This window comes from Dermacentor variabilis, chromosome 1 (genome assembly GCF_050947875.1).
Source record: "Dermacentor variabilis isolate Ectoservices chromosome 1, ASM5094787v1, whole genome shotgun sequence".
Lineage (NCBI taxonomy): Eukaryota > Metazoa > Arthropoda > Arachnida > Ixodida > Ixodidae > Dermacentor > Dermacentor variabilis.
Window position 1 is genome coordinate 219,719,148 of NC_134568.1, and position 20,542 is coordinate 219,739,689.

The 20,542-nt window shown below is 43.8% G+C and overlaps 1 protein-coding gene across 1 annotated transcript; it reads left to right on the forward strand.

The window, feature by feature from the left end:
* Nucleotides 1-1,887: 1,887 nt before the first annotated feature.
* On the forward strand, nucleotides 1,888-19,901 carry LOC142560426 (apical endosomal glycoprotein-like). The gene is made up of 10 exons (XM_075672571.1): nucleotides 1,888-1,902; nucleotides 3,637-3,762; nucleotides 5,662-5,782; nucleotides 10,931-11,220; nucleotides 13,831-13,933; nucleotides 14,039-14,158; nucleotides 16,280-16,542; nucleotides 17,267-17,495; nucleotides 17,964-18,098; nucleotides 19,882-19,901. The coding sequence occupies exons 1-10, from the start codon at nucleotides 1,888-1,890 to the stop codon at nucleotides 19,899-19,901; spliced, it is 1,422 nt and encodes a 473-aa protein (XP_075528686.1).
* Nucleotides 19,902-20,542: the final 641 nt, after the last annotated feature.

A 20,542-nucleotide genomic window follows, 5' to 3' on the forward strand; every position in this document is an offset into this window, starting at 1 on the left:
AGCACGCACAAAGGTATGAGCCGTCAGCAGATCGCTGTCAAGATAGGGCGCGCGCGACCGCGCAAGGTTACGCAAGGTACGCAGTTGCTGGCGGAGTAGAAACCATCCCCCTTCCTCCGCGCTGTCTCCCCGCTATCCTCCCTTTGCCTAATTGAGCCGCGAACGCCAATTCCCCTTGCGCCCGGTCGCGAAATACGCAGTTGCTGCCGGAGCCCAACGCCCCCCCCCTTCCCTCTTTACATCTCCGCACGGCCTTTCACGGGATGGAGAACGGCGCGTTTGCTCTCCACTGTCCTCGCTCGCGCGCGCCAGATTGAGCCGCGATCGTCGGCTCCCCTCGCGCGATTTCACTCGCACATACATCATATACGGCGCACGACGACGATGTTATCGCCCTTGCACTTTATGCGGAACATCACGGCGACGGCGACACCGACCACAAGAATGCGCCTAGACTGTCCATATAATTTCTATTGCAATCATATCAAAATGCATTTGACAAAATCAAACAGTCGTCACTATACACTCAATAAATTCTGGTTACTATAGAACTTGATATACACGCTGAGCTTACATAGCAAAATGTCGCAAAATAATAGAATCTGTTCTTCATTAATTTCTTGATTCTAGGAATTGTAACGCCATTTCTCCCCGGCATATCCAGAACCGTCAACCGCTAGATGGTGAGGTCTAGCGCAGTACAATGACTAATTGTGGAACTTTTTTGTCTTTGCAACAACCTTGTGCCAGGCTCATTCATGCTCGTCAGCGGCCGTGAAATGCAACAGGCGGGCACCGCTGAGCTGCAGAGCGAAGTCGTGGACCTGAACACGCCGGGAGCACAGTGCATGGACTTCTGGTACACGGTCCACGGTTCTCAAGGAGCCCAGATCACGGTAAGACGCACGTAGGCACGCTAACAATCGCCGGTGGCCTTTCGTTGAAAGAATGATGGATAGCTTCTACAATTTGGTGACGGCAGCGTAGTGAAGATGACTAGGTGCTCTTAATTTTTTTTTATTTCAACAGAATAATGTGGTTTCTTATACCTTTCTGACATTTTTGTCTTGCTAAAGTTTGTGTATTGCGAAATATGGCCTCCGCATACTGCATATAGCACGTATTGTAACACAGAGTGAATCTACATGTAAGGTCAACGTTTGTCGTTAGTATAGGATTCCGTATACTATTAAAACCGGAAAAGAAACAATTACCCTTCACTAAACATTTGCCGCTTCTTCCCAAACATACTTTTTTAAGCTCGAAAAGATACACTTGAAGAAAGAAAGAAATGGCAGAGGAACGCCACAACCTGTTTAATATGGGATAGATGAAAACTGTATTACTACAATGAGATGGAAACCGTACCGCTAAAATTGTAATGGCGCCGTTGGAGAAAACGGCTTGTTACGTCACGCATCAGGGGTCGAGAAGTGTGCCTCGAACGCGTTTTCTATCAGTGGGCTTGTTTTATGCATCAGCTAAATAGAAACGCTTTTTTCTCGGCCCGGTTTATTGCACTCACGCTGATTAACTTATCGCCTGCCACAGCACATACCTGTGTTAACAAGGTCATGGGGTCAAATTCCAACGCAGCGTTTCCTTTGTCGAAAAGCCGACAAAGTGGAGGAAACACAGCCGAAGTTGAGCTCATCGCGTGGCAATTAAAGAGAATGTCAGCATCACCAGACAACGCAAAAAAGCATGACTGCAACAAGAAGCACGCCAGGCGAGATGTTACTTGCTACACTCTCGCCTGGAAAGGCGTCATCGTTAGGTTATAATGTAAGCATCCTATTCCAATGGCTATTCTTCCTTTCGCCGCTTCGTCAATGGTCCAAGCGCCACTCTGCCCAGGTTATCAACGGAATCGGCGAGGCGTCAACCATGGATGATAAGAAAGTAACAGAATCGAGTGGAAGGAAGCCTTAAATTATACCGGCCTGGACCCGTATTCACAAAAGCCTCTTATGCTAGAATTGTTTGTGGGAGCAAATTCATACCAATCCTGGTGCTTGATTCCGGAATTCCCGAGTTCTCACTTCGAATCACTACGGCGGTACAAAGGCAGGTGGTGAACACAAAAACATATTTTGAAGAAATCAACGCTAGTCGCGTATCATCGATGTTGCTAGATTCAGGCCAGGGAGAGCTAGTATAGCGGCCCAAGACGATTGCATTAGTGAATAGAGACGTGAGTGGGGAGGTCACGCCTGATTACGGTGACCATGCCCTGCTTTCTCGCTCAATCTAATTGACGAAGAGTTCCCCGGCCAAAGTGTGAAGCTTCAACCTAAACATCAATGCATTTAGTCACAGATATCGAAGGCGTATTTACCAAAACTGGTGCTTAGCACGGGATTGTTGCTAAATGTATAACGGGAGTTTCAGAGAACACTTTCAAATTTTTTAAAAAATTGCCTGTGGCAATAGCACAGTTTTAGTCCATGAGCTGCTCTTCTCGAAGAGGCGGGCATTACTTGCACAAAAAATGAAATGCATATTCGACTAATTAATAGAAACGGACTAATTACATTTTTAACTTATTATCTTATGGCACGTATTGCAATTTACAATTCTAGCCGCGGAGTTCGCGAGAGGGATCCACTTGGAACGAATTCTCATGATGACACCGGTTTCGAGATATTTATTCGTGAACTTTGCGGAGAAATGGATTTTCGTACCAGTTACTTTTGTGCTTCAATGCATAAAACGGCGTTTTGTTAAGAAAGTGAGTGGAACGACAGTGCATTTTTACCGCAAGTTTGACGGCGCATATCTCGTAAATAGTGTGACCCAGACAATTATTTTCAAGTGGATGTTCCTTGCAGTCTCAGCCGCTAGAATTTGTAAATGTGTGCCATAATTACTTAAAAACTTCATTAATGAATTTTTGTTAATCGGTTGATTATGCATTTCAATTTTTTTTTGCAAATAATGTTCGATCACTTCGAGTAGACCAGCTCATGGACTGGAATTGTGCTATCTGCCACAGGCAAGTTTTTAAAAAATTTGAAAGTGTTCGCTGAAACACCCTGTATTACTTCGTTAATGCTCGCCTTCTGTTCAGCAATGGGGACGTGTGCACTAGAGTGATTATTCAAATTGGTAATTAGTTAAATTTTGTTAATTATTTGTCTCGCATATAATTCCCGTTTCTTCAAGTATTTCAGCTGATGAGATGGAATTGCCATATCTACCACAGGAGATCTTGGGTACATTTGTTCCAATGAACATAGGTAACTCGGTATACGGTAATCAGTATTTGAAAAAATCTTGCCTACATTAGTGACACAAACTGATTGTATTTATGACATGGAGCTATATAATGCTACCTACACTTATAACAGGTGCCATTAGGATCTATAGTGCATACAGTCATGTATTCGAATAGTTACACTTGTGCGACTATTTATTTTACGAATGTACGGATGTGCCCTTCGTAAATATAATGTGGCATTGAAATTAAGACCAGTGTTCCTTACGCACCTTTGTGAGGATTTCAAGATTTATATTTTTGAAACCCTTTGATGCCTTATCAGATGTCTCTTCAATTTCGGGACTTAATATATGAGTTCTTTCGTCTAATTATTTACCTCTGTCCCAATCAACACTCCACGCTTTTATATCTCGCAGTTCAAGGTTACTGTACATCGAAACACGCCTCACTCGAATCCTCAGTACGAAGAACTGTGGTTCCACAAAGAGGGAAACGTCACTGCATGGCAACTCGGCCGAGTCAAGATTCCTCGACAGCACAGGGTTAGTGCACGACGATTCTTTGCTCACTCATGAGTGTGCTTATCGCACCTTATGGTATCTCAGTGAAAGACAGAAATCGTGAAGAGCTATTTTCATTACTGCGCCACGTGAATTATGGTTTCTGCATGCAATGCTGAGGCTGTGTAGCTCAAAATGGAAGGCGCTTCTTTGACACACGGCTGCACAGCAGTGTGTAATGGCGTCCCATTGTGCGTCTGGCGTGAAACCTATACTTGTGTACCTCTGACATCGGCGGACTTTGTGCCAATCTGAATTTTATTCTGGAAGACTTCCACGCTTGCGTCGCTGCACCTTCTTATGTTTTACTTAAGTATTAATCAGTGCAACAATTTATATATTTTGTCTTTACTTTATTTTTATCATCATTTTAACGAAATGAAAAAGAGTAATCGTCGCCAGCTTGCGGTGACTCCACTATTTCTTTTTATGTCAATAATAAAAAAGGAAAAAAAAAAGCTTCGTTTTTGAGGGGGGGTTGTTGCACACGTTACACTGCTTAGTGCTCGTCCTCTAGTACTGTCTGCGTAAAATGAAACGCGAGCGAGTCAAAACAAACTGGAACGTTCGACTGCATCTGCACGTCCCCCATTGTCTGTGACATTGGCAGCAGTCAGGATCCAGATGCGGAGTTTCGCAACAGCAGTACCTTTAGCAACAAGCTACGTAGCAGGAACACGTCGCCCCCACTTTTATCTCTTTTTCTCTTGCTCCATTTCACGTTTCAGCCGACGTTTGTCAGACAGAATCGATAACGCAAAACGCGAAAAATGTGTCAGCACCTTCATGAAGTGTCGCTGTCGCCTTTACAACGTTTGCGCATGCTCGAAAATATCAGGTGTCTCGCGTGGGATAGTGTGCGACTACTGTCGATTATGGCGCAATTGTTTGTATGAGCAAAAACCTTTGTGTAATTCATTTACGCAACCCTCTGCATCTGACGCATTTTGGTTTTTAAGTGTTCGTTTCTTCTTGGAAGGGACTTACTGATGATGTGACTTATTGAATATTGTTGCAACATCGTACGGTATCAAATATAATGGAAAATACAGTTTCCGTCAGCTATTTAATCACCTGCACCTTCTAAGAAACGAATTAGACGTAATAGAAACAAATACGGTCCGAAAGCACTTTTGATGTCCTTGTGAAGGTTAAAAATTAAATGAGGTTTTACGTGCCAAAACCACGATCCGGTTAAGAGGCGCAGAGTAGTGGCGGACTCTTGTTCAATTTTGACCACTTGGGGTTCTTTAACGTGCATATAAATCTAAGTGCCCCCCCACGGGTGTTCATGCATTTCGCCCCCATCGAAATGTGGCCGCCGCGGCTAGGATTTGATCTCGCGACTTCGTGCTTGGAAGCGCAACACCAAAGCCACTAAGCAAAGACGGCGGGTCCTTGTAAAGGTAGTCTAACTAGAGAGCTTAAGGGACCTGATAACACACACACAAGCACGTTGTTTGTGGGTGTGAGCTTTCGTGTCGCCTTCGCGCCGTTAGAAAAACTGTACAAAAAACTGTAGCTATTTGCCCAATAACAAGTTCTTTTTTGCAATAATCATCGGGTGTCCGCTGTCTGTGATACGTAACCTCTGAATGTTGCGCAGATTCCTCCCTCCCTCCCCCCACTACACACACACACACAAACTTTTTTTTTACTTTGTAATGTTCACGCTGCTGGGCTCAATCGATGTTTTCAAAACCTGAAGCAAAGAGGATAAAGAGGCGTGGTAGAATGTCATGTGTGCAAACGAACAGGACCTGGCGCGACATATGCCACCAATTCCCCCCGTTTTTTTTTTCTCCATCTTAATATTCGCTTTATGCACAAACAGGACATTCTGGATGAGTAACTGATCATACCACTGCCCTGTGGCTGTAGGTGACGTTCGAAGCTGCTGTGTTGCAAAGCCGTGACGGCTACATAGCGTTGGATGATATCGGCATCTACATCAACGATGATTGCTCAACTATGCCAGCAGAGGCCACAACCGGAAAAGCAGGTAAAATCAGTCGCTATAATCAATTTTCCTATCTCTCTTTGTTCATACTAGCTGTGATTCGCTAACTGGGTTATATTCTTTTCAGTATACTGCTGATCTCTTTCTTTCCCTTACGCCTTTCCTCTTTTTGGAAGCGAAAGCGCGAGTATCAATTTTGACGCCTGCTACTTCTAACCACGGGTATTCGTTAGCCGAATCTTATAAAATGGACTGATCTCAGATAATTATCGCCTTGAAACTTGTAATATAGTAATACAAGTGCATCTATATACTCTAATTAAGAATATAATGGCAAACCGTTAGTCAAAGGGTTGATGATTTTGATAGTAAATCGAACACTGACAAGATTGCTCTCATCAAACAAATTGATGATCTAGAAAACCGTTGTCGATGCAACAATCTCGTCATCATAGGGATAAGAGAAAATGCGCACGAAACAGAAGGTGTATTACGAAAGAAAGTCGACGACGGTCTCCTAAATGCAGTCCTGGAACTGAACATTGATTCAATTGAATGGGTCCATTGATTATGAAAGCGGCAAGAGCGTAAAGATCGCCCCATCATCATCAGTGTTTCAGATTTCAGGTATAAAACGAAAATCTTCGGAAGCTGTTTAAACTTCGAGGTTAGAAATCAGTGTATTGACGATTTTCAAAGCGAATTGTTGAGACTCGCAAACACTTGTGGGAGTTTAGTGTTGAATAGAGAAAAAGTGGGCAAAAGTGAAACTTATGCTGGACAAAATAAAAATGAATGTTGTGGTCTGTGGTTGAAATGAGGCTACTAATAAGCGCTACAAATGCAAATTGCCTCCTGAAACAGGTAACGATTGACTTCATCACTGTGCTTCTTCCCAGTTGAAGACAATAAACATAAATGTCAAACATTTTAAATAAAATTGATCATGTTGAGGCTGTAGTACTAGAACGTTATTCTGATGTTATGGTACTTACCGAGACATGGTTAAAGAAAGATATCTTAGATGCTAAGGTTACGCCTCCTTGGTATAAAACACTAAGAAAACACTATGAAACTAGAGAAGGTGGTTATGCCCTTTTAATTAAGAACCATGTATCTATCAGTATTATTCTGCCTGTTACCGATGTCGAAGCTCTTTGGATTAAAACCCATCTAAACAGTCGAACAATATTTATCGGTGGCATGTATAGACCACCAAACTTCCCAGTAAATATGCTTGAAAACCTAAGAAGCTTTATGGAATCGCACCTGCAGTAGGAAGACTATATCATCTTATTAGGATACTTTAATCTCCTATGAATTAATTGGTCGACGCGCTCTTCAGACGGCACTGAAGTTACAAATTGTGATCAAGTGCTGGAACATGCATTCTACTATAGTTTGACTCAATCGTCTCAGCTTGCACTCGTGCGAGTCCAACTGCTTTCTCAGTCATTGATTTAATATTCTCGTCTGGTTACTTATCGTCGTTCTTCAACTGTGAAATTTATGAAGGCCTATCTGATCATAAAATGGTTATAATGTCTTCAGATTTGTCTCCCAATGTTTCACACCAGCACGATAAAATTAAGATTCCAAACTTCAAAGCCACAAATGATCTAGCTATATTGGACGACTTATAGCAGTCTTATTATTCGTTTCTGGATATGTACAGATCATGTAGCAGTACTGAATAACTGTGGCAATTTTTTCAAGATATGGTAGCATTCTGCTCACGAAAATTCATCCCTAAGCGTTATAAAAATGCAAGAAAAAGAAACTCATAGATAACTCACGAGTTAGTACACGTTAAAAGGCAGCTCAATGGAAACGGAGGGCATGCACGCTGAGTCCAAGCTCTGAAAAAAAAAAAGAAGATGCATACAACGTTTAAGTAAAGCCCTCAGACATAGTGCAAATACTTTTAAAGTTAATTTCTACAATCTAAAGTTGAAGCAATTTCTCAAATATGTCCTGGACAAGTTTTGAAGGTACCTGAATCCACAAGCCAAGTTGTTTAGTGCGCATGCCCACGAATGTAGCTAAGAGCTCGCAGAGGCTTTCAATTCTTTTTTTTTCTCTTGAGCTTTTTATGTTTGATGATGGTACCTTGCCTAACTTGGCTGATTATTCAGACAGGCTTCCTATTCAGGTTATAACGATTACTGAAGAGGGCATCCTGAAACTTCTGCTTTACGTTCACATTAAAAAGCGCCCTGGACCTGACCAAATTCCTTACGATTTCCTGTAGAAGTATGCCGAGTGGGCATCGAAGTATTTGAGAATAATTTTTAAATCATCAATTAGTAATCGCTCGCTTCGCTCTGCTTGTAAGCGCGCAAAAATTGTGCCCATACATAAAGGTGGCCCCACTACCGATGCTAGCAACTACCGACCTATATCACTGGCAAGCACTTGTTCTACCCGCCGTGGTTGCTCAGTGGCTATGGTGTTGGGCTGCTGAGCACGAGGTCGCGGGATCGCATCCCGGCCACGGCGGCCGCATTTCGATGGGGGCGAAATGCGAAAACACCCGTGTGCTTAGATTTAGGTGCACGTTAAAGAACCCCAGGTGGTCAAAATTTCCGGAGTCCTCCACTACGGCGTGCCTCATAATCAGAAAGTGGTTTTGGCACGTAAAACCCCAAATATTATTATTATTATTATTAAGCACTTGTTCTAAACTACCTGAGCACGTTGTATCAAAATACTTATTGGCAGACATTTATAGAACATAATTTAATTTTTCCAGACGAAAATTATTTCAGGAACGGTCTATATACCGTTACACAGCTTAGTGAACTTGCACATGACGTTTCTAGCATAACTAATGCCCGTGGTAAACTTATATAATATTCTTGGACTTTGCAAAGACTTTCTATAAGGCGTCTCATACAAATCTATAGCTTGAAATCAATGTTACCTTCAAAAACCCCGCTCTTACACGGTGGTTCGATTCCTATCTTGCACAAAGAGAGCAGTATGTACAATTGGGACGTCAACAATCTAATTTATTTAGTACCCCAGGGAAGCGTCTTAGGGCCCCTCTTTTTTCTGGTCTTCATGAATTATTTGCCTGTAGATACTACTGCTCAAACAAGAACGTTCGCAGACGACTGCATAATATACAAGGACTATAGAATCACCGAACGATCAGGCGGAACCTAATCTCAAATTACAAAAAATTAAGGCATGGTGCGATACAACATAAATAATCGGGCCTCATATTCACATCCGACTCACACTGCAATCTTCATATAGAAAGAATCTGTTCAAAAACCAACAAATTCTACGAGTATGTGGGGACTACGGCGAAACTTGCATTGCACCTCACCAGAAATTAGATTTGTAGCATATAAAATCTTCCTAAGTTCCATCATTGAATACGCCGGAATTGTATGGGATCTCTATACCCAAACAAACCACCTAAAACTTGAAAAAGTCCAGCGTTGCTTCCAGGTTTATATTTAATAAATATCGTCGTTGTTACTCTCGACTGGACTATGTCAACTCGCTGACCTCCCATAGCTAGAAAAACGAACCAAATATGAGGGACTAAAATTTTTCTTCTGAGTAATCCACAATCAAGTAAAAAGTAAGATAAGCATTTTCAAATTAAAACTGACCAAACCATCTGACACCGACACCGTATGTACATACCCTTTCCCCCGTAGCCCTTACTGCTTATAGCCGGTCAGAACTTTGATGCAGGCCGACCTCTTAGCTTTTCCGCCATAATATATATATATATATATATATATATATATATATATATATATATATATATATATATATATATATGAAGTACAGTTTCTTTCAGCGGGCCATTAAACATTGGCATACTTTACCGGACTCGGTTGGCCACATCAAATTCTGCCAGTAAATTTTAGAAAAACCAAATCGCCTTGTGTCCCTTGATGCTCTGTCATAATACGGTTATCATGTTGAGTGTGACTTATTTTTCTTTGGTTTACCCTTACGCAAGCTCTTCGTTGTTTAATCTCTCGATTTTGATGTATCAGTAATGCCTTTTTTTTTTCTTGCAAATGCACTCTTTTTGTTTATGTACGCTATCCACTCCTGTTATAGCCCGCAAGGGCTGACAAGTATGAATAAGTAAAAAATTAATAACTATGTGTTATTTACTGCACTGTATGGCTCGCGATAGGTATCAGTCTCGCCGAACAGAACAGCTGCAGAACTGTCGTGTGCATAGCCTCTGTAGCTTTCCTTTTATCGTTTTGTAAAACTTATTTGCGAACGCACACTGCACTTTAGTTTGCGCGAGCTTCGTCCCATTCTCCTGGGTAACGCTTCCACACTTGATGGCAGTGAAATGAAATACATTTGTAGAGGAAGAGGGATTTCGTAGCTGCACTGCTAACCATACACTTTGTTTTCTCGTACATGCAGCGTACGTCATACTCGAGTGCGCGTGGAACACACCGAGCAGATGTTCCTGGAGTCGTCCGGACGAAATTGTGGGAACTTGGAAACTGGGAAGCCGTTTTCCACCAAGATATGCATTGGCTCCAGCTGCCTCGCCAAACGGGAAACCCAGTAAGCTACTTCCCCGCTTTAAGGCTGCTTCGAACTGTGTGATCGTTGTATACCTTAACCCAAAGGGATTAACGTGTAAGTGTTTAACCAATGTTGAAAGGATATCGTTGTCAGTGAAATTGTGGAACAACCGCGACATTACTTGCTTCAATACATTGTTCACATTACTGGCGCGAGTGGCGTTCTCTCTTCATATTAGGTAAAAATGCGTGATAAACGGTCAAGGACAAAGAGGGTGGCTGTTATTTCAGTGATTCCGTGGCGTTTTTTATTACGTGGTATGCCGGAGCTTTTGGTGATGTGATGTGGCGCCGTCTGCTGCTCCCTGCATATTAGTGAAACAATTCCAAAATCTAGTCACCATACTTGAGCAAAACACCCATTTGTTTTCTTTTTTTCCTTTTTACAGTAGCGACTGTCCATAATTAGTATCCCATAGGAAATATCTCAAGCTTCCGTATAAGAGGAGACCGTTCCATTACCTTAGAAAAAAAATCTCTATGTTTGGTCAAACGGCCCAGCCCAGCGCAACTCAGGACACCGAAAGCAGTCTTTCCTGGCGTTGCAGCGATGCAGCGATAACGGCAGATATGCATCCCCGTTTAAACGCTGCCCCGTTTTTCTGCGCAGACGATTTCATCTACCTGAGCTGCAGCAAGCTTCACTCATCAGGCGCCGCGGTGTCCGCATCACTTAGCTCGCCTATCGTACCTCTGCAACAGACGGCCGTGTGCGCACACTTTTCCTTCCACATGTTTGGTCCCGGAAAGCGGGAGCTAAGCCTCTCGCTGCGCACCCGTCAGGACCACGCGTCGACGCAGAGCAAGACCCACGAGCTGTTCCGGGCGTACGGGGGCACCGTTGCGGACAGCTGGTACCACGTGGCCCGCACCATACGCTTCTCAGCACACGCGACCACGGTGAGCAATGCCCTCGAACTGAGCGATGATCGTATTCTCGTGTAAGACGAGAGCACGCGTGCCTCCATAGCTCCACACGCTAACGCGCACGGCCTGGGAGGTGACGTCAGCCTGCCGCTGCAGAAAACAGTGGCACCATGGCTGGCCGACCTCAATAAACAGAGCACACAGCCACTACCTCTACAGGCCACCTCCACAGTTTGGTGACCCAGGCATTTTATCGGCGAAAGCCACTATACATATGCACATATACGTAAGCTCATGCGGTAACCACTGCAACGTATTTCGGGCGTAATTGCGGCATGCCTTCGCCTGTTTCACGCTGTACGTCGGCCATGCATGCTCTAATCACGGCTGAAATGTGGAGACCTACAGAATGCAACGTCTGCAACAGACTCAAGGGAAAGTTTCGACGATCCGACGTCATCACAGTTCTGGCGAAAAGTCATTAGTTATTTGTTTTGTCTTTTTCCGTCTCATATGCTAACTCATAAATATGAAGTAAAACAAGAAAAGAAGAAACTCGAGATTGGTCTTTGTAGCTACATTGTGATAGCGCGAGCCTTTGACGGTTTGAACCTCAGCTAGTTAAAATACGGCTCGATGACGGAAAAACAGAGCGAAAAATGGGACAAAAGAAGCCAGACCCTTGTCCTGTTCTCTTTTTTCTGTCCCTTTTTCTGCGCCATTTTTTCGTCATCAAACACTTTGGTCGCGAATGAGGTTCAGATTGAAGATACACGCCCTCTGCACGGCTCGCTGTGATTCCTGTACTGCGACTATTAGAGTTAAAGCAGTTAAAGCGATTCTCAAGTGTGGTTGCTGCACACATACCATGATGCGAAAGGAATCTTCCATCTCGCGGTCGATGTGATGAGTATAGCATACATATCTGACATGCTCTGCACGACTGCTTTAACTCTAATAGTCGCAATACAGGAACTACAGCGAGTCGTGCAGAGGGCAGGAGTGGCATTACTTCACTGGTGGCCCTGGCTTTGCACAAGCAAAGTAATGCCACTCCTCTAAAATCTTATTCTCACCCGTGAAGGTACTACTAACAGAACTTGAATAGATGCGAATTTGCTGGTAGCACCACATAAGCTGGTGGATCCCACGCTTTCCGACCTTTTAGCATAAGCGAAAGGGGATGACACAGGTGCTGCGTTATACGTGCACAATCGTCATTCTGTAAATGACACGCACACGCACACAGAAAAAGAACAAATTAAGCTGATTGCAATTCCATTTCATTCGCATGCCATCTAATACACAAGAAAGGTGGTTAACCAAGGGGCCTGATTTTTATCAGTCGTATCATCAGAAGCCAACAAAAGCTCACACCAAGGACAACATAGGGGAAATTACTTGTGCTTAATAAATGAAATAAAGAAACGATAAACTAATGGAAATGAAAGTGGATGAAAAAACAACTTGCCGCAGGTGGGGAACGATCTCACAATCTTCGCATGCGAAGGTTTTGGGATCGTTCCCCACCTGGATCAAGTTGTTTTTTTCATCCACTGGCGGCAAGTTGTTTTTTCATCCACTTTCATTTCCGTTAATTTATTGTTTCTTTATTTCATTCATTAAGCACAAGTAATTTCCCCTGTGTTGTCCTTGGTGTCAGTGTTCGTTGGCTGCTTATGATCTAACACCCAAGTAATTCAATCTATATGTTCGGGGCTGCTTAATGTTTTGCAGTTCTTAGAATAGAACGGTAAATTAAGCACACTCTTCAGCAAACGCTTTACGCTTGCCTCTTCTTGTATGTCTAACGTGCTTTGATATACGGTGACATAAATGACATCTAGCTGGTTATAAACGCAAGTAAACTTGTGAAAGAGTATCAAACATGGATGAGATAAATATGTGCAGCTCAGGTCCATCTGTCTGTTAATCGCTTCGTTTTTAACGCACCAGGGTGCCTAGGCTGCACAACTCAAAACCAGCGATGGCCAAAACCAAGTTCTCCCAGAGTCACACGGGCCCCACTTTAGTGTAAAATATTGCACGTTTCGCTTGCGGAAAGGAAGTCTATGTTTGGTGTGATCGCACTGGTTGCTATCCTCAAACGTCTTGTAATGTAATGCATTCGGCCGTGGTCTACTTCGCTTGTGGGCCGTATGTTGTGCAGCCCAGTCACGCTGGACTAACGAAAAAAGTACACGTTTTTCGTATACACGTGGTCATCTACACAAATGCGATCTTCAAAACAACCAGCCCTTTTAACTGCTGCCGCAATTAATTTTCGTCGCTTCATGCGAAGCGCATCCTCCTGAAAACGACGGGATCATATTCACAAGAGGTTTCTTACACTGTAAAACTCTTCGTAAAAGCAAATGCCGACCAATCCTGTTGACAGGCATATAATTAGCGAAGGTGGCAGGATAAATAATTTCCTCCTATATGCTCTCCCTAGCTTCATTAACTGTTGACTTCGTAAGGTTATCACGTAGTTTTCAGTTCATTCTCTTGTCCTGAAATAGGTATGTAGCTTGTTTAGAGGGATTGCACGCGCACGTGATGAAAAGCGTGATATTTGCGGCGCAATTACGCACTGGCATCTCAACCACTGGCTCTGCCTTTGCCATTCTGATTCCACTCCAGCTCGAGTTTTCCGTATCCAGCGATAAGTGCGAGCGGGGGGACATCGCCCTGAGCAATATCCACGTGACGCCCGGCGTCTGCATGGACAATGATGACGGCCAAGGTTGGTCACTATCCCCATTTTAAATGTGGCACACCTGCCACGCACCGCTGAACTGAGTCTCAGCCGGCACACGTGTTCGGCGCCCTTTTCTTATACCCTGAGCAGGGCTGTGCGACTTCGAGCACAACACATGCTACTGGCACAACAAAGGCTGGACGCACGTCTTGACAGGCATGAGAGGTGACATGGCAAGCGCCAGCCTGCGCTCAGGACCGACCAACTCCGGTAAGTGGAATACTTGCGATGCCTTCTCATTAGTGCTTCGGTTATCGATCGCAGATACATGTGAGGAAACGGGGCTGTTGCAGTTTCGTTTATTACGTCACCAGCTACTTCGAATTGCTCAGGATGTCTGTGCGTGTGAGCCGTGGTACTTAAGAAATGCCTGTGTACCTTCGGCCTTTGAGCCGTCTTCTACACCTTCAGGCCCTCTGCATTTGCAAGGAGGTCGCTTAGCTATTTGACTTTCCGAGCCATAATTTCTTTTTATTTCCTGCTAGCATTTGCTTCAGTTTTTTAAATGTTCAGCTGAAATCAAAACACAAATATCAGGGTAGCTTGGTAGTCATAAACAAACAATAAATAAATGATTGGCTAGACCTCGTTTTTCGCTTTTTGATTGATGACAGCTTTTTCGGGAAACATCGACACAGCTTAGGTAGAATGGTCTTGGCAACAGGCTACAAAATGAAGCTGCGTTCTCCTGCTTTAGTTTGCGCAAGACTTGCCTATTTCATTATTTTTCATGTTGCATATCTTTTATGTAAAGAGCGTAGTTTGTTTTTCATTTGCTTTCTATATATTTTTGCATGCAAAAGTACTCTATCACTGAAACATGCATCCTCAGCTGCCAGTGTCAAATTAAAAATGATAAGCAAGGTGGAAGTAATGTTGTCAAGTTAATGAAACAGAGTTCTGTGTGCATGGGTGCACGCAATTATTATGCTATACACCAAAGGACACGCGCCATTCTCCGTTTTCGCATGTATAGTACAGTGATGAAGCACGCACACAAGCATGCACTCTCCCACACATAGGTACCCGCCCTCTTACACCCACACACACACACGCACATAAGTCCTCTTCATGCGTACCTAATGCTGCGCTGACTCTACGTAAACAGCCACCCCATAATTGCGTGTTTATAAGCATACAAAGCATGCACATATTTAGAGCCTTAAAAGGACTATGGAATAGTTATGCAATGCTTTTTCGGGCTTGATAGGCTTAGTCCGTTGTGCTGCGTAGGACGCACTTATGCTCATGAAAAGAAAATCTTGTCATCCACCCACCCTTAGAAGACCGCTACGAAAGGAATCAGGGTTCCTCAGAAAGCAAACGTCGCAGTAGATAAAGTAATCATCGGGGTTCGGAAGGCGAACTCGAGACCAGTGGCTTACGTGCGCAGTCTTTATTTGCTTCTTGTTGCCAATTATTTCTTCCTCAAGCTGCCGTCGTCTTGACTTTTGTTTAACTCTTCACCTTGGACACGTTTTCTCCGTGTCCACGATAGTATACCATCCAACAAGATCGCTACCGCCGAAAGTAGAAGGGGGAAAGGCGTAAGACACTGATACTGACGCCTGTACAACTGAGGCTACGAGCCTACACAACGTTCGCGCGTCAGAAATTACAGTACGCTGCCGCCCCACATGTGATCCGCATCGAAACCTCATCGATGCAACAGAAGCTGCCTAAACCTACCCGATTCGCTTCGCTTATTCAGATTTCTCCTCGTTTACCAGCGGGAGTGAACTGAAGAAGCGTACCCACCTTTGCCCTCTAAATGTCGGCCGAAAGGCTGCCAGACTTACGCTTTCATGAATATGACTATATATTATGACCAGATATTTATGTCATATCTATATTTATTATCAAGCATGTATATCTTATAAAATATGCACACCACATTCTTGCATCGACTTTTCTAATCGGAGGGAAAATATAATGCAGATTACTTACCCTATGATACCTTTATTTTCCTTTCTTTTTCATTTTTTTTTTTTGCTCAGAGATTAAACTTTGTAAGTCACCTTTACGTTTCACGTATTGCGGATATAATCTGACTGTAACAAATGTTTTGGTTTAGCGCACGTAGTATTGCTCATCTCTCTATTTACTTTCACAGGTACGCTTTTAGTACATGAAGTGCGCCTTGTATGCGGTACGTGTCGTCTCTATTTACAGGAAACCCACACATCAAGTAATGTACCTTGATACCTTTGAGGTCAATAACGTGAAATGAAATGAAAGCATCGTGTACAGGAATAAACGGCTGCTTCAACGAAAGGCTTTACGGGGCTCTGTTAGGCTCCACTGACCAGTGACAACCACCTTCGTGTGCAGCTGGCTTCCTTCAGCTGGCGTGGTCCAAGGGCGCTGCCAACCACGCCTCCCTGAGCAGCGTGCTATGGCCTGTCCAGGACCAACCTCGCACCGTCGAGCTGTGGTACTACAGAAACATAACAGGAAATGGAATCCTCGAGGTCTACCTGGTCGACAAAGTAGGCTTGCAACTCGCTAAGATCTGGACGCTGCCGAATGCTGCCGAGCCTGACACATGGTCCTTGGCTCGCGCGGAGATTCCTGATCAAACCGTGGACTTTAAGGTAAAAACAGTGTAGAGAGTGGTGGGATGTCCTTGCGGAACTACTTCAGCCGCCAAAAGTAGGGGCTGTTGCATTTGTAACGCTGAAGTTCGCTTCTGGAAGGTGCCGCGGATAAGTCTATAATTGTTCTATAGTCTAGAATTGTTACTGACTACTCGTCCATGAGCGAAATGCCGTTTTACGCGTTGCCGTGTTTCCATGCAATATAAAGCATCGCCATAGAAATTTGTGTAGACGAATGGCAGTAGTGCCTCCACATAAGAAAGTTTTACAGAATCACAACCATTTTAACAATTCTTCTATATATACGTATAAACTGTTCTACAAAAACGGCTTTCAGAAAATTGTGTTACAGACTGGTCAAATCCCTTCAAAAGAGAGCTGACGATGTGGCACAGCTTCTGGACGGAAGTATGTTAAGCGCAACTGTTTTACACTTACTGCAGTGGTGTCTTTGTTTGCGGTGAAGTGCTGACTTAAGCTGGTACCGTATGCCACTGTGGTTCATATTTGGAACAAGGCGTGAGACCTGGCAAGATGACGATACTGGCGCATGTATCGTCTGCTCTCCTCCCAGTCTTCCGTACTGTTTAACGTATAAGCAACTACACCTGGCTTTGCGAGGGTTTGCATACGGCACGATACCTTTTGCTGAAGATGGTGATGAGTACAGAAGATATACAAGATCGTCTTGCAGATGATTTATCGCATCTTCCCATTGCAGGTGGTGATAGAAGGCAAGTTTAACCCACGTTCCAACGTGAACGCTGTGATTGCTGTTGACAATGTGCTCCTTGACTTGGCCCCACCTGTCCATGTGGCTGACTGTGATTTTGACCGAGACCTTTGCGGATACGTCAGTAACTCCGACTCGGACTTTCGGTGGATTGTGGGCAGTGGTCGTGCGCTCAGAAGACAACCGGGTGCCCAAACCTACAATATGATTTCTTCCGGTAAGGCAGCCGCCGAGCAGCAAGCATTCGCTTACAACCAATGTTTTTGTTGCTTTGCACAGAAACACTTACCTCTTCATTATGACGTATAATATACATATGTTGGAGTCCGTGAGCAATATCACTTGGTAATATTTACCATTCGATAGTAGTAGCGACACAAAAATATAGTGATGAAAATAAGTAGTAATATAAGGTTGCTAACAAGAATGCCGGTTTACAGCATTCACTGAAGGCAGTAGCTCACAATATCATTAGCAAAAAACGATAACTATGTAATGCAATAATATAATGCTACAGAAGTTATGTCATATTTATGCACAATGCAGTAAAGCAGATAACAGGTTGCCTATTATAGTAACAGGAAGGGTTCCAAGGGAAAGTAAATTCAGTCGAGGATGGCAGCCCAATTAGTTGGTGCTTTGAAATTATGAAATTTGTAGATGATGTTGTTTATCTCTCCTTTAGGTGCGGGTAATCCTGGCCGATTCGCCTACGTGGACACCACTGTATCCGCAAACAATTCAGCCGCCCTCCGTAGCGCCCATTTTAGCAGCAAGGGCAATGAAACTTTGGTCGTGCGCTATTTCAGGAGCGGAACAGGTAAACACAAAAAACGAAAAATATGCCTCTGCATGGATCACTATGACAATAGCCTAGTTGTCTCTTACTGCGGACAGCAGCTGTGAACTAGAAAGTAGGCTGAGCGTGTTCGGTTGGGTCAGGTCGAGTCAAGTCGAGTCGAATCGAGTCGGTTCGACTCATTTCAATTTGTTCGAGTTGGGTCGGGTCGGGTCTGCTCCGGTCGGCAGGTCAGTCGGTTGGTCTCAACAAGGTATTATTCAGCATAACCTGCGCACCCGCCGTGGTGGCGTAGGGGCTTTGATGTTGCGCTACTAATACCGAGTGCGCGGGATGAAATCTTTGCCGCGGCAGCCGCATTGCGATGGGGGCAAAATGCAAAAACACCCGTGCACCGTGCATTGGGTGCACTTAATAGAACCTTGGGTAGTAAAATTAATCCGGAAGCCCCTACTGTGCGCCTCATAAGCATATCGTTTTGGCACGCAAACCCCAGAATTTAATTTAATAACCTGCGCAGTGAACTATGTAGGTTAGGCGCACATATGACACCGCACCGGTTTCCCGGGATGGCACAGAAGGAAGCGAAGCAGTTGAAGGGAATGGGCTCTGGCAGGGTGAGTGTGAGATAGCGATGAACAGCCTGGTAGTGGATGCGTGCTCTTCAAGTTCAAAGCAGAAGATGGTGCAATCCCAGAAGCTTAAACAAAGCGACTAATATTAGAGGAAAATAAGGCTGAAGGGCCCGTCTGCAGGACTGTCTTTAATATTCCAACAATTCTGTGAAACTGGGTTGTAGTTGAACGTTTTTCGAGTACCGGGCTCGTGACTATATCCCTATGGTCTGCTATATTATTGCAAGTTTTAGGCTGCTGTTCGCAGTAACTCTGTTAAATGAACTATATAGTCTATGATTGCGGTGTACAACTGTTCTTAGAAGGTATAAAATATTGACAATAGCTGGCAGAGTGTTTTCGTTATTTCTCAAGCGATTACGTTTAAACTTAAACTGGTAAATTATTGGCGTAAGAGAGAGAGTGCTAAAAATGCATTTACATTCCAGTGAAAGTCGTCCCCAACTGCTAAACAGGAGACATTTTCGGATGTCACATCTGCTGAGCATTGATCTGCTAAGCAGTGTCTGGTAAGCAATAGTGATGGCATGTCTGCTTGCAGACATCACTATTGCTTGGCTTCAATTTCTCAATTTAAACATGTGTCCTATAGTTTTTTACTATAGTATATTTACTAAAAAGTTATTTAGTGAATATGTTAGTTAGCTATTTAGACATTTCGTTTCTCGTGCTATTAATGTTCGCCTTTTCAAGTAATCCACCTGAACAGTCCAGTTATTGGGTTCAGGTGCTGCTTGCTATTGGAAAAAAAAATGTATTGATCCCAAGCAAGGTGATTCTAATTGACATTAAGAAAAAAAAAAGGGAGCTGGGCAGGCTATGTAATGCGTAGGTTAGATAAGCGATGGACCATTAGGGTTACAGAATGGGTGCCAAGAGAAGGAAAGCGCAGTCGAGGACGGCAGACGACTAGGTGGGGTGATGAAATTAAGAAATTCGCGGGCGCTAGTTGGAATCGGTTGGCGCAGGACAGGGGTAATTGGAGATCGCAGGGAAAGGCCTCCGTCCTGAAGTGGACATAAAAGATGATGATGATGATGATGATGATGATGATGATGATGATGATAGTGGTGGTGGTGGTCTTGCGATGACGATGGTGATGCGAACGAACGGTCAAGATGAATTCTAACGGCAGTTCGAACAACTGTTTTTAATATCATTCTATGCAGCGTTCAACCTCATGCAATGATTATTTTTATTCATAACAAGGGTCACAACTTTACTTAATTTTTGTTTATGCGCTACAACGCTCACAAAGCTACGCCGAGATGGAAAAAGCAAATGAAGGGTATGCACAGTGTGAGACGTCCACGCAGCGATGTCAGGAGGACACAGGCGATGTACGGCGCTTGTCGAGGGAAGGACGGTGATGGCAGGTGTATCCACTAAGAAGTACAGCACATACCGGATTTCATTGAAGGATTCCGCACCTCCTGTGTCACAGTGGTACATAACCATTCTGGAGGATTGGCCAAAAACTGGCACACATCCGTGGAGATTCTCAATGGCGAAATCATAGAAATTCAAATAAATCAATGACTGCGATGAGCATAACGAGCTACATATACCGTTGAGATTGGTTCAATGTAAGAATTTTTTTTTTTGTTATGCAAGGTGCGCCTACTGGCCCAATGTACTTTGTTGGTCAGCATACAGTAGTTACATAAGCTTGTTTGCATGCACTTACATTCGGCGCACGTATGGCCTTCGTATATATTTGCCCACAACTATATCCGCCTAGATGCCCATGCACTGACCCAGCAGCTGACAGCACCAGCCATGCCAAACCCGGAAGGGTATAGGCAAAGAAAGCTTCGCTTTAAACATCTC